This window comes from Lynx canadensis, chromosome D3 (genome assembly GCF_007474595.2).
Source record: "Lynx canadensis isolate LIC74 chromosome D3, mLynCan4.pri.v2, whole genome shotgun sequence".
Taxonomy (NCBI): domain Eukaryota; kingdom Metazoa; phylum Chordata; class Mammalia; order Carnivora; family Felidae; genus Lynx; species Lynx canadensis.
This window is the reverse complement of record NC_044314.2, coordinates 70161860-70176543: the sequence shown is the minus strand read 5'-3', so window position 1 is coordinate 70176543 and position 14684 is coordinate 70161860. Positions and strand designations below refer to the sequence as shown.

At 41.6% G+C, this 14684-nt stretch overlaps 1 protein-coding gene across 4 annotated transcripts in view; it reads left to right on the top strand.

Moving 5' to 3' along the window:
• Positions 1-14684, top strand: part of CHEK2 (checkpoint kinase 2) — a 48569-nt gene that overhangs the window by 1367 nt on the left and 32518 nt on the right. For 3 of the 4 annotated variants that reach the window (XM_030336086.1, XM_032595382.1, XM_030336083.2), the window contains exon 2: positions 1082-1412. In XM_030336086.1, the coding sequence (XP_030191946.1) occupies positions 1088-1412 (325 nt within the window). In that variant the 5' untranslated portion in view covers positions 1082-1087. Of the gene's footprint in view, positions 1-1081; positions 1413-1985; positions 2047-14684 lie in introns of those variants that run through there. The other variant, XM_032595383.1, reaches the window with a different exon arrangement.

Here is a 14684-nt window from a genome sequence, read left to right as displayed (position 1 = left end):
ACTTTACTATAATTTCTGTTATTAAACTGTCCATCAAGTTAATTCTAAACAAGGGTGGGAACCTCTTATGGTTTCGGCAGAATTTTGTTGGGCTGGAAGGCCATTTAGGATGCTGAAAAGATGAGCATAGTGACTTAGCATCACAAAGTGCTAGGTGGAGTTGTTTAGAGCAGTCTTCTTTGTGTTCTGTCTCATTAAGTAGCCTGGCCCTTAGTTAGGAGTCAAGGAATCTAGAATGAACAAACAGGATGTGGTCTGCACAGTCTTGGGGCAGGTTTGGGGGAGGAGGGGCATTAGTGACATTTTACATAAATGGTCACCTCTTGAGTGGTGCGGTGAGTTAGTATATAGTTTCTCTTTAATCATCTTCTACTCCAATCCACACTAACATTCCCTTTCTTTCTTGTTCCAAAACATGAAATTTAAGTGTAGTGTTGATTGTATTAGTGAATACCTTTTAGGTTTCATTTCTAATTAAAAAAAAAAAATTAAAAAATTAGATGAATGTAAGCTGTTATCAGTCTTCCCTCCCACCCCCAACTTAGTTAATTGCTTTTAGCTTATTTGTAACCTTCAAATAATTTTTTTCTTTCTTTTCCCTGTGGTTTGTGGCTGCCCTACGAAACACTGATCTGGTGAAAGTGATCTGATGGCAACCTCAGCCCACAAGAACTATAGAGCTATTTAGATCTATATTTTTGAAATATTTAATTTTTTTTTAAAGTTGATTGATTTTGAGAGAGAGAAAGAGAGTGTGCACTCATGTGTGGAGGGGGAGGGGTGGAGAGAGAGAGAGAGAGGGAGAGAGAGAGCCTAGCAGACTCTTCCATGTCAGCACAGAGCCCAATGTGGGGCTCCATCTCACAAACCGTGAGATCATGACCTAACCCGAAATCAGGGGTCGGATGCTCAACTGACTAAGCCACGCAGGCTTCCCATAGACTGTTAGAATTTTAGCTCTTGCAGAACATGCATGCTCCGGATTTTTTTTTTTTCTGATGTAAATATGTCCGTCCTTCACTCTTGACCTTCAAGTCTTGTTCCTTGAAACTTATCTTATTATTGGCCACTTATTTTTGAGGTCGTAATGTCTCGGGAGACGGATGTGGAGGGTCAGCCGCCCCATGGCAGTGGTGCCTGTTCACAGTCCCAAGGCAGCTTCTCGCAGTCTCAAGGCATCTCTTCCCAGACACATGGCTCCTCCTCACACTCGCAGGGCACGTCCAGCTCTTCCACCAACACAGCACCCACATCCAGCCAGTCCTCTCATTCCAGCTCGGGGACTCTGAGCTCCTTAGACACGGTGTCCACCCAGGAACTCTGTTCGATTCCCGAGGACCAAGAACCGGAGGAGCCTGTCCCTGCCCCTTGGGCTCGATTGTGGGCTCTTCAGGATGGATTCACCAATCTTGGTAAGACCCTTGGTTATATTGTGTAATATTTTAATTGTAGAGAGTTGTAACAGAAAGCTTAAGACCGTCTGGAATGATCCCGGAGTTGGAAGGTGATGAAAGTTGGAACCAAGAAAGCAGTTTTGGGGGAGTTTACTGACTCTCACTTGCTGTGGATCCCCCTTCGTTTATTCTTTCAACAGGTGTTATTGGGCATCTGTAATGTTCTGTCTGTCTGAGGAGAGCAGTGGACCCTTTCCCAAGAAAAATGCTGATTCATTCAAACTTGCAAACAGTTTTGGACTCATCACAGAAACTTCACCACTTAACCCCTCCTGTGGCAGCTTTAGAACATCCCTCTTACAGTTTCAGAATATGTAAGGCTGTTTGTTGACTGTTACTTGATTTTATCTCAAAATAGTCAACCCTGCAGTTTAAATACATTCATCCTCTCTGACACTTCCTGATTCCAGTAGGAAGGCCTTGCTACGTGAGTGTTTGAAATAGCATTTTAATATTAAAAGTGAATGATTAATGTATTATTTGTACCTTATCACTCTTTATTTCATGTCCAACTTTGATGACCTGAAAAAGAAACAGTAGAAAATGGAGAAATAATATAGGAATGTTTATAGGTACAACTTTAAATTGAGAAGTAAGTATCTGAAGCTATTTTGTACTCATTTAAGCCATAGTTTTTTTTTTTATTTTTTTTTTAATTTTTTATTTTTTTTTTCAACGTTTATTTATTTTTGGGACAGAGAGAGACAGAGCATGAACGGCGGAGGGGCAGAGAGAGGGAGACACAGAATCGGAAACAGGCTCCAGGCTCTGAGCCATCAGCCCAGAGCCTGACACGGGGCTCGAACTCACGGACCGCAAGATCGTGACCTGGCTGAAGTCAGACGCTTAACCGACTGCGCCACCCAGGCGCCCCTAAGCCATAGTTTTAAGATAGGGGTGGGGCTGATGTATGGTGGGTGGGAAACAGAGATAAGGGGAGAAAGGTGAGTGGGCTGCATCACTTTTATTTTTTTACTTATTATTTATTTATTTTTAATTAATTACTTAAATTTTTTTTTTTTTTGAATTTACATCCAAGTTAGCATGTAGTGCAACAATGATTTCAGGAGTAGATTCCTTAATGCCCCTTATGCATTTAGCCCATTCCCCCCCTCCCCCACAACCCCTCCTGAAACCCTTTGTTTACTCTCTATATTTAAGAGTCCCTTATGTTTTGTCCCCCTCCCTGTTTTTATATTCTTTTTGCTTCCCTTCTGCATGTTCATCTGTTTTGTATCTTTAATTCCTCATATGAGTGAAGGCATATGATATTTGTCTTTTTCTGGCTAATTTCGTTTAGCACAATACCCTCTAGTTCCATCCATGTAGTTGCAAATGTCCATCACTTTTAAATTTTTTTTTTTTTCAACGTTTATTTATTTTTGGGACAGAGAGAGACAGAGAATGAACGGGGGAGGGGCAGAGAGAGAGGGAGACACAGAATCGGAAACAGGTTCCAGGCTCTGAGCCATCAGCCTGACGCGGGGCTCGAACTCACGGACCGCGAGATCGTGACCTGGCTGAAGTCGGACGCTTAACCGACTGCGCCACCCAGGCGCCCCTGTCCATCACTTTTAAAAGTGAAATTACATATATCTGAGGATCTTGATAGGGTGAACAGCATAAAGTATATGATGCTCCATAAGGAGCTATCATAATTAGTTATTGATTCACACCTGTTTTCTTCTAGATGTTTTATATGTTTAGACCTTACCCTGATCCATTTTGAGTTGCTTTTTGTTTATGGTATGAGGCAGAGGTCCACATTTATTCTTTTGCATGTGAGTATCCTAGTTGAGCACATCCTTTTTTCAAATTTTATTTTGTGTATTTATTTTGAGAGAGAGAGAGAGAGAGAGAGGGGTAGAGAGAACAGGAGAGAGAATTCCAAGCAGGCTCCACACTGTCAGCACAGAGCCTGACATGGGCCTCAAATTCATGAACCGTGAGATAATGACCTGAGCCAAGATCAAGAATCAGTTGCCCAACCGACTGAGCCACTCAGGCACCCCGTGTTTGAGCACTTTCTTGAAGAGACTATTCTTTTTCTGTTGAATGGCCTTGGCACCCTTGTCAAAAATTATTTGGCCATAAATCCGAGGGTCTATTTCTGGACTTTTCAATAACATTTTATTGATCTATGTCTATTCTTTTTTTTTTTTTTAATTTTTTTAATGTTTACTTATTTTTGAGAAAGAGCATGAGCGGGGGGGGGGAAGCGGGGGGGAGAGAGAGAGAGAGACATAGAATCTGAAACATGCTCCAGGCTCTGAGCTGTCAGCACAGAGCCTAACGTGGGGCTTGAACTCATGAACCATGAGATCATGACCTGAGCTGAAGTTGGATGCTTAACCGACTGAGCCACCCAGATGCCCCTGGTCTATGTCTATCCTTTTATGCAAGTACCACAAAAATCTTGATTACTGTTGCTTTGTAGTAAGTTGTGAAATCCAGAGTGTGAGCCCTGATTTGTTCCTCTTTTTCAAGATTGTTTTGACTATTCTGGGTCCCTTACATTTCCATATGAATTTTAGAACAAAGTTGACACTTCCTGCAAAGAAGGCAGCTTAGATTTTGATAGGGATTACATTGAATCTATAGATTAATTTGGGGATTATTGACATCTAATATTAAGTCTTCTAATCCATGAACATGGGATGTTTTTCCATTTATTTAGGTATTCTTTAATTTCTGTGATGTTTTATAGTTTTCAGTATACAAGTCTTGTACTTAAAAAAAGAAAGTATTCCTAAGTATTTTTAATGTTGCTTATTATATTATTATTATTATTATTATTATTATTATTACTAAAGTGAGCTCTGTGCCCAATGTGGGGCTTGAACTCATGGCCCTGAGATCGAGAGTTACATGCTCTACTGATTGAGCCAGTAGGCACCAGTGTTTACTTATTTTTATTGTGGGAAAATAGATACAACAAAAAGTTTTGTCACTGTAACCATTAAGTATACAATTTAGTGGCATTAAGTACATTCACAAAATGTGCAACTATCACCATTATCTATTTATAAAATTGTTTCTCTAGGGGCGCCTGGGTGGCTCAGTCGGTTAAGTGTCTGACTTCAGCTCAGGTCATGATCTCAACATCTGTGATTTCAAATCCTGTGCCGGGCTCTGTGCTGACAGCTCAGAGCCTGGAGCCTGCTTCAGATTCTGTGTTTCCCTCTCTCTCTGCCCCTCCCCCGCTCATGCTTTGTCTGTCTCACTCTCAAAAATGAGTAAATGTTAAAAAAATTTTTTTTTAATTGTTCCTCTCGTAATTGTCCTCTTCCCCTCCCCTCCCCTCCCCAAACTTTACATATAATTGACGTGTAACATTGTGTAAATTTAAGGTGTACAATGTGTCAATTTGATGTAGTTACAAATTGGAAAATGATTACCACCATAGTGTTTACTAACATTTCCATCACATCCCATAATTACCATTTCTTTTTTGTGGTGAGAACATTTAAGATCTATGCTCTTAGCAGCTTTCAAGTATATAATGTAATATTATTAACTATAATCACCATCCTGTACATCAGATCCCCAGAACTTACTCATCTTATACTTGGAAGTGTATACTCTGTAATGAATATCTCCCCATTTCCCCTACTCTCCAGTCCCTGGTAACCACCACTCTTGTTTATATGAGTTTAGGTTTTTTATTTTTATTTATTTACTTAAAAATTTTTTTTAGTGTTTATTTATTTTTTTTTTTAAATAAAAAAAATTTTTTTTTTCAATGTTTATTTTTATTTTTGGGACAGAGAGAGACAGAGCATGAACGGGGGAGGGGCAGAGAGAGAGGGAGACACAGAATCGGAAACAGGCTCCAGGCTCTGAGCCATCAGCCCAGAGCCTGACGCGGGGCTCGAACTCCCAGACCGCGAGATCGTGACCTGGCTGAAGTCGGATGCTTAACCGACTGCGCCACCCAGGCGCCCCTTTAGTGTTTATTTTTGAGAGGGAGAGACACATAGAGTGTGAGCAGGAGATAGGCAGAGAGAGAGGGAGACACAGAATCGGAAGCAGGTTCCAGGCTCTGAGCTGTCAGCACAGAACCCAATGTAGGGCTTGAACTCATGAGCCTTCAACCTGTGAGATGATGACCTGAGCTGAAGTCAGCCGCTCAACCAACTGAGCCACCCAGGTGCCCCGAGTTTAGGTGTTTTAGATTCTACATATAAGACACTTAAGTGAGATTATACAGTGTTTGTCTTTCTTTGACTTATTTCACTTACAATGCCTTTAGAGTCCATCCATGTTGTTGCAAATGGCAAGATTTCATACTTTTTTAATGGCTAAATAATGTTCCATTGTGTGTATTTGTGTGTGGGTATATATACACTTAACTGACTGAGCCACCTGGGCGCCCCCCCCTTTGACTGATTTTCATAGATATACAGTAAAACCTTGGTATGCGAGCCTAATTCATTCTGGAAACATGCTTGTGATCCAAAGCACTTGTATATCAAAGCAAATTTCAAGAACCATTGGCTCAGTTGTTATCATGTGACATTTGGTGTTACATACTACTCATACACGTACTACTCTTGCAATACATCACTTGTTTATCAAGTTAAAATTTATTAGAAATGTTTGCTCGTCTTGTGGAACACTCACAGAACCAGTTACATGCAATCCAAGGTTTTGTCGTACTTAATTTTACTGCTTTTGTGCTTTTTACTTTTCTTACTTTGCCTGTGGTCTGCTTATGACCTTTCCTTTCTTTTTTTTTTTTTTTTTTTTTCTTTTCAACGTTTATTTTTGGGACAGAGAGAGACAGAGCATGAACGGGGGAGGGGCAGAGAGAGAGGGAGACACAGAACTGGAAACAGGCTCCAGGCTCTGAGCCATCAGCCCAGAGCCCGACGCGGGGCTCGAACTCCCGGACCGCGAGATCGTGACCTGGCTGAAGTCGGACGCTTAACCGACTGCGCCACCCAGGCGCCCCTATGACCTTTCCTTTCTACTCAAAGTCCCTTTTAACATTTCTTGGGGGTGGTTTAATGGTCATGTATTCCTTAACTTTTGTTTGAGAAACAATCTGTTCTATTCTGAATCCTAGACTTGTTAGAGTATTCTTTGCTGCAGGTTTTCTTGTTTCAGCACTTTGAATATGTCATGTCATTCCCCTCTGGCCTGTTAGGTTTCTGGTGAAAAATCAGCTATTAGCCATATGGGTTTCCCTTGTATGTAACTGTTTTCTTCTCTCTTACTGCTTTTAAAATTCTCTGGTTATCACTACTTCTTGTCCTTTTTTTTTTTTTTTAACATTTATTTACTCATTTTGAGAGAGAAAGAGCTTGTGTGTGCAAGTGGGTAATGGGCAGAGAGAGAGGGAGAGAATCTCAAGTGGGTTTTGTAGTGTCAGCTCACAGCTGACACGGGATTCAATCTCATGAACCATGAGATCATGACCTCAGCTGAAATTAAGAGTCGAATTCTTAACCTACTGAGCCATCCATGTGCCCACTACTTTTTGTCCTTATAATTGCTGTGTCTTGGTGAGGAAGTCCTTGGGTTGATTTTGTTGGGGGCTCTTTGTGCCTTCTTCATCTGGGTGACTGTTTTCTTCCCCAGATTAGGGAAGTTTTCAGCTGTTAATTTTTCAAATAAATTTTCTCTCTCTTTTTCTCCCTTTTCTCTTGTCCTTCTGGGATCCCTACAATGTGAATGTTATTACACTTGACGGTCTTGCTGAGTTCCCTAAGTCTTCTTTCATTTATAATTATTATTTTTCTCTCTCCTGTGCAGTTTGATTGCTTTCCATTACACTGTCCTCCAAGTCGTTGATCCATTTTTTTTACTTCCTCTAGTCTGCTATTTATTCCCTCTAAGTGTATTTTTTTTTTAATTTTTTTTCAACATTTATTTATTTTTGGGACAGAGAGAGACAGAGCATGAACGGGGGAGGGGCAGAGAGAGAGGGAGACACAGAATTGGAAACAGGCTCCAGGCTCCGAGCCATCAGCCCAGAGCCTGACGCGGGGCTCGAACTCCCGGACCGCGAGATCGTGACCTGGCTGAAGTCGGATGCTTAACCGACTGCGCCACCCAGGCGCCCCCTCTAAGTGTATTTTTAATTTCAGTTATTGAGTTCTTCATCTCTGATTGGATCTTTTCTATATTTTCCATATCTTTGTTAAGGTTCTCATGAGGTCCTCTGTTCTTTGATCATTATTTTTATTATTATTATTTTAAGTTTATTTATTTTGAGAGAGTGTGCAAGCGGGGGAAGGACTGAGAGAGAGAGGAAGAGAGAGAATCCTAAGCAGGCTCCATGCTGTCAGCACAGAGCCCCGTGTGGGGCGCAAACTCATGAACTGTGAGATCTTGACCTGAGCTGAAATCAAGAGTCAGAGGCTTAACTGACTGAGCCACCCGAGTGCCCCAATCATTACTTTAAATTCTCTATCAAGTATATTACTTGTGTTTGTTGCAATTAGCTCTTCTGCTGTGACTTTGTCCTGTTCTTTCATTTGGAAAGTATTCATCTGTCTCCTCATTTTGTTCGACTCACTGTGTATGTTTCTATGTATTAGGAAAGTCAGCTACATCTTCTGCTCTTGAAAGTAATGGATTTAGGAAGAAGAGGTCATGTAGTGCTCTGCAATGCAGTGTTCCTTGTTCACAGAACCTGAAGCTTCAGGGTGTCTCATATGTGTGTTTCCTGTACCCTACTGTTGCGGTTGAGCTAATTTTTCCTTCATTCCAGTCATCTGTGATGGCTGTCTTTGCCTGTTGTGGGCAGGGACCGGTCCCTGTGTTGTTAGTGGGCCAATTTGAGGCCGCCTAGGGATTCAGTTGAGTCAGACCAGGCGTTCGCCAGAAATGAGGTAGCATCAGGCTGCAGGTCACTTTCCATGTGTTGTCCCCTGAGAATCTTTCAGTGGTGGGTGGGGCCTGTAGTCAGACCAGATGTTTGCTCCCAGCCCACTGCTGAGGCCCTAGTTGGACTGGTGTGTGTGGTTATTATCTTTCCCTCCCCTAGTGCAGGAGTCACTTTGGAGTGGCGCTGGCCCTTGTCAGGACTACTTGCACACTGCCAGGCTTGTGGCACCACTTTGAACGGGTTCCGGCCTAGGGCCTATTAGAGGGTGGCAGGTCTGCAGGGGGACATGGGTGCATGGTGTAAGCAAAGTGTGTGTAGGTCTGCTGTGGGAGGGGACCTAGAGCCTGGGCCTGGCTGGAGCAGGCGTGTCCACAGAAGAACTTGGGGCAATGTGGTGCTGTTAATAACCTAGGTACCAAGTGTTGGTGCTACACAGGTTCCTGTAGCTGTAGGTGTTTTTGTGTGTAGGCCAAGGAGTGGGGGAGGGAAATGGTGCCTATCAGCTCCTCTGTTCCTGGAGAGAAGTCTCCCAAATATTCCTGCTTCTCCAGTATTTGTTCTGAGATTAGTAAAAGTCCTTCCTGTGTAACCCAGATACTTTTCACATTGCTACTTCTATGCTGTATCTCTGCCATGGTCTTTGTTGTGCTGTTTCCTTAAGGGCAAGGACTCAGTTTCTTCTCACCCTCCCAGGGAGACTGCTGATTTTTTAAAGTTCCAGGTGCTAATCGCTGCTGATTTTAAGAACTCAAAGCAGTATGTTATAGGGATTCATCTTCCTCATGCATGCTCCCCAGTGTGAGGGTCTGTTTCTTTCCTTTCTTTGTGCTACGGTGTCCCTACCTCATGGACAGTCCTGCAAGTTTGTTTGACTCCCTTCTGCATCTCTGCCCTTCCTACTCTCATCGGTATGACTTCTTTTCTACATTTAGTTGCGGAGGGTCTGTTCTGCCAATCTTTGGGCTGCTTTCTGAGTTATTTACACTAATGTGGGTTATCTAGTTGTGTCTGACATGAGATGAGCTTAGGGGACTCCCACTTCAACAGCTTCCCATGGAAGACTCTATGATTAATATTTTAAGGAACCACTAAACTGTTTTCCACAGCAGCTGCACCATTCTATATTCCCACCAGCGGTGTATGAAGGTTCCAACTTCTCTACATTTTGCCCCAACTTACTATGTGTCTTTTTTTTTTTTTTTTAATTTTTTTTTTCAACGTTTATTTATTTTTGGGACAGAGAGAGACAGAGCATGAATGGGGGAGGGGCAGAGAGAGAGGGAGACACAGAATCGGAAACAGGCTCCAGGCTCTGAGCCATCAGCCCAGAGCCTGACGCGGAGCTCGAACTCCCGGACCGCGAGATCGTGACCTGGCTGAAGTCGGACGCTTAACCGACTGCGCCACCCAGGCGCCCCAACTATGTGTCTTTTTAATTATAGTCATTCTAGTGTGAAATGATCTCATTGGGCTTTTTAAATTTTATTTTTGTTTCTAAATGTTTGTTTATCTATTTATTTATTTTAGTTTAGCTTCTTTTTTTTAAACTTGTTTTATTATTATTTTTTTAATTTACATCCAAATTAGCATATAGTGCAACAATGATTTCAGTAGTAGATTCCTTAGTGCCCCTTACCCATTTAGCCCATCCCCCCTCCCACAACCCCTCCCATAACCGTCAGTTTGTTCTCCATATTTATGAGGCTCTTCTGTTTTGTCCCCCTCCCTGTTTTTGTATTATTTTTGTTTCCCTCCCTTATGTTCATGTTTTGTTTCTTAAAGTCCTCATATGAGTGAAGTCATGATTTTTGTCTTTCTGTGACTAATTTCACTTAGCATAATACCCTCCAGTTCCATCCACATAGTTGCAAATGGCAAGATTTCATTCTTTTTGATTGCCGAGTAATACTCCATTGTATATATATACCACACTTTCTCTATCCATTCATCTATCTTTTGGGCTCTTTCCATACTTTGGCTATTGTTGATAGTGCTGCTGTAAACATGGGGGTGCACGTGTCCCTTCGAAACAGCACACCTGTTTCCCTTGGATAAATGCCTAGTAGTGCAATTGCTGGGTCATAGGGTAGTTCTGTTTTTAGTTTTTTGAGGAACCTCCATACTGTTTTCCAGAGTGACTGCACCAGCTTGCATTCCCAATGTTTGTTTATTTTTGAGAGAGAGAGAGAGGGAGAGAGACTGTGTGTGTGTGCATGAGCGGGTGAGGGGCAGAGAGAGAGGGAGACAGAGGATCTGAAGTGGGCTCTGCACTGCCATCACAGAGCCTAGTGCGGGGCTTGAACTCACGAACTGTGATCATGACCTGAGCTGAAGTCAGGTACTTAACCGACTGAGCTACCCAGGCACCCCTCATTGTGGTTTTGATTTGCATTTTCCTGATGACTAATGATAATTGAACATTTTCTAGGTATTTGTTGGTTATTTTATATAGTCTTTGGAGAAATTTCTATTCAGAGCCTTTGTTAATTTTTAATTGGATTTTTAATCTTTTTATAGCTGATTTAAAAAAAAAATTTTTTTTAACTTTTTTTTTTAAAAATTTTTTTTTTCTTAAACGTTTATTTTTGAGACAGAGAGAGAGCATGAACAGGGGAGGGTCAGAGAAAGAGGGAGACACAGAATTCGAAACAGGTTCCAGGCTCTGAGCTGGACGCGGGGCTTGAACTCACAGACCGTGAGATCATGACCTGAGCCGAAGTCGGACGCCCAACCGACTGAGCCACCCAGGCGCTCTGACGTTTATTTATTATTGAGAGACAGACACAGAGCGTGAGCACGGTAAGGGTAGAGAGAGGAGGAGACACAGAATCCAAAACAGGCTCCAGTCTCTGAGCTGTCAGCACAGAGCCCGACGCAGGGCTTGAACTCACAAACTGTGAGATCATGACCTGAACCAAAGTCGGTCACCCAACCAACTGAGCCACCCAGGCGCCCCTTTTTATAGCTGATTTGTAAGTGTTCTTTATATGTTCTAGATATAAATCCCTTATCAGATATATGTTTTGCAAATATTACTTCCATTCTTTGGGTTTCTTTTTTGTTATCTTTTTTTTAAAGTTTGTTTATTTATTTTGAGAGAGAGGGAGAGAGAAAACTTCAAGCAGACTCAGCACTGTCAATGCGGAGCCTTACATGGGGCTTGAACTCACGAACTGAAATCATGACCTGAAACCAAGACCTGGGTGCTCAACTGACTGAGCCTCCCAGGTGCCCTTCTTTTTCGCTTTCTTGATGATGTTTTTTGATACACTAATTTCAAACTTGAATTGTGGCCAATTTCTCTCTTTTGTCACTTGTGCTTTTAGTGTCATAATTAAGAAGGCATTGCTTAACCCAAGATTACAAGGCTTCATTACTATTCTTTCTTCTTTGAGTTTTATAATTATGGTTCCTACTACAGTTAGCCTTTGATTTTGTGTGAGTTGATTTTTTTTTAAAATTTTTTTTTTTTCAACGTTTATTTATTTTTGGGACAGAGAGAGACAGAGCATGAACGGGGGAGGGGCACAGAGAGAGGGAGACACAGAATCGGAAACAGGCTCCAGGCTCTGAGCCATCAGCCCAGAGCCCGACGCGGGGCTCGAACTCACGGACCGCGAGATCGTGACCTGGCTGAAGTCGGACGCTTAACCGACTGCGCCACCCAGGCGCCCCAATGAGTTGATTTTTGTATATGGTGTGAGGTAAGGGTTCTAACTATTGTTTTGAATGTGGATATCTACTTGTCCTAGTACCATTTCTTGAACAGACTATTCTTTTCCCAGTGAACTGTTTTGGCACTCTTTTTCAAAGTTAGTTGACTATAAATGTGGTTTATTTTTGGTCCTTCATTTCTTCCCTATTCATCTGTATGTCTGTCCTTATGCTAGTACCATCACATCTTAATGATGGTAGCTTTGGAGTAAGTTTTGAAATTGCAAAACATTGGTAACTCTTTCAACTTTGTACTTCATTTTCAAGATTATTTTGGATAGTCTGTGTCTTCATATTAACATAAGAATTTTAGTTTCAGATTGCTAATTTCTGCAAAGAAGGCAGCTGGAATTTTGGCAGGGATTGTGTATGTCAGTAGTATGGGCATTTTGCTATCTTTGCAATAGTATGGCTGATTTATTTATTTATTTATTTATTTAATTAAAACTTTTTTTTTTTTGGGGCGCCTGGGTGGCGCAGTCGGTTAAGCGTCCGACTTCAGCCAGGTCACGATCTCGCGGTCCGTGAGTTCGAGCCCCGCGTCGGGCTCTGGGCTGATGGCTCAGAGCCTGGAGCCTGTTTCTGACTCTGTGTCTCCCTCTCTCTCTGCCCCTCCCCCGTTCATGCTCTGTCTCTCTCTGTCCCAAAAATAATTAAAACGTTGAAAAAAAAAAAAAAAACTTTTTTTTTTTAATGTTTATTTTTGAGAGAGAGACAGAGTGCAAGCGAGAGAGGCAGAGAGAGAGGGAGACACAGAATCTGAAGCAGGATCCAGGCTCTGAGCTGTCAGCACAGAGTCCAACGTGGGGCTCAAGCTCATGAATCTCGAGATCATGACCTGAGGCAAAGTCAATGCTTAACCGACTGAGTCACCTGGGTACCCCATCCATGAACATTTGTAAAAGTCTTTCAAATTCTTTCTCAGCAATATTTTATAGTTTTTATAGTATTAGATTTGTACTTCTTTTGTTAAATTTATTCCTAAGTATTTTATTCTTTTTATGCTATCATAAATGTACTTATTAGTATTTTTAAATATACATATGTTTTTTTAACTCTACATCCAACATGGAGTTTGAACTCATGATCCCAAATCTAAAGAGTCACATGCTGTACCAACTAAGCCAGTTAGGCACCCCAAAAGGAATTATTTTTAAACTTCATTTTAGGTTAGTTAGTTCATTGCTCGTGAACAAGTGGGTTTTTTTTTTTTTTATATTAATCTTGTATTCTGTAATGTTGCTGAATTTGTTAATTAGATCCAATAGTTTTTAGTGGGTTCTTTAGTATTTTCTGCATAAGATTATGTTATCTGTGAATAGAGATAGATTTGCTCCTTCCCTCCTTCCTTCCTTCTTTCCTTCCTTCTTTCCTTCTTCTTTCCTTCCTTCCTTCCTTCCTTCCTTCCTTCCTTCCTTCCTTCCTTCCTTCCTTCCTTCCTTCCCTCCTTCCTTCCTTCCTTCCTTCTCTCCTTCCTTCCTTTCAGTGTCCTGGTTTGAATCTCTAGTACAATGAATAAAAAGTAGGGGCACCCGGATAGCTCAGTTGGCTAAGCGTCTGACCCTTGATTTTAGCTCATGTCATGATCTCACGGTTCATGGGATTGAGCCCCGTGTTGGGCTCTGTGCTGACAGTGTAGATCCTGCTTGGGATTCTCTCCCTCTCTCTCTGTCTCTCCCCCAAGCTGTGTTTCAAAAATAAATAAATAGACATTTAAAAAAACATTGTAAGAGCAGATATTCTTGTCTTATTTTGATGTTAAGGGGGAAGCTTTCACTATGTGGTTAGCCATAGGCAGTTCAATAAGTGCTTTTTCTCAGGGTGAAGAAGTTCCCTGCTATTCCTCATTTATTTTTATTGTTGTCACTATTGTTTTGAATCATGAAGGATATTGGATTTTGTCAAAGCCTTTTCTGTCTACTGAGATGGTCTTGTGGTTTTGTTCTGTATTGTATTGTGATTGCATGTTACATTAATTATTTTTCAGATACTAACCCAACCATGTTTTCCTGGGCTAATTCTCACTTGGTCATATCTAATCCCTTTTACATGTTGCTGGATTTGGTTTGCTGAGGCCTGTTGGTCTGTTGCTGTCTTCTGATGTCTTTGCTTTTGGCATAAGTGTATTAGTAGCCTCAGAATGAGTTGAGAAGTTTCCTTCCTCCTGTATTTCTTGGAAGAGTTTGGGAATTGGTATTAGTTCTTTAAATGTTTGGTAGAATTTAAAATGAAGCTATCTTTTAGACTGCTTGGTTCAGTCGGTGGAGCATGTTACACTTGATCTTAGGATTGTGGGTTCGAGCCCCACATTGGGTATAGAGATTACTTAAAAATAAAATATTAAAAGTAAAACCCAGCTTTTGGCTTCATTATTATTTTTTAAAATTTATTTATTTATTTTGACAGAGACAGAGATAGCATGAGTGGGGGAGGGGCAGAGAGAGAAGGAGAGAGAATCCCAGGCAGGCTCCACACTGTCCACACAGACCCAACGCTGGGCTTGGGCTTGAACCATGAACTGTGAGATCAGGACCTGAGCCAAAATCAAGAGTCAGACGCTCAACCAACTGAGCCACTTAGGCTCGCCTCCCCTGCCCTCCCCCCCAACTTCTTTTCTTTTTCTTTTTTTTTTAATTAAAGTTTACTTATTTATTTTGAGAGAATGTGAGTGGGGAGAGGGG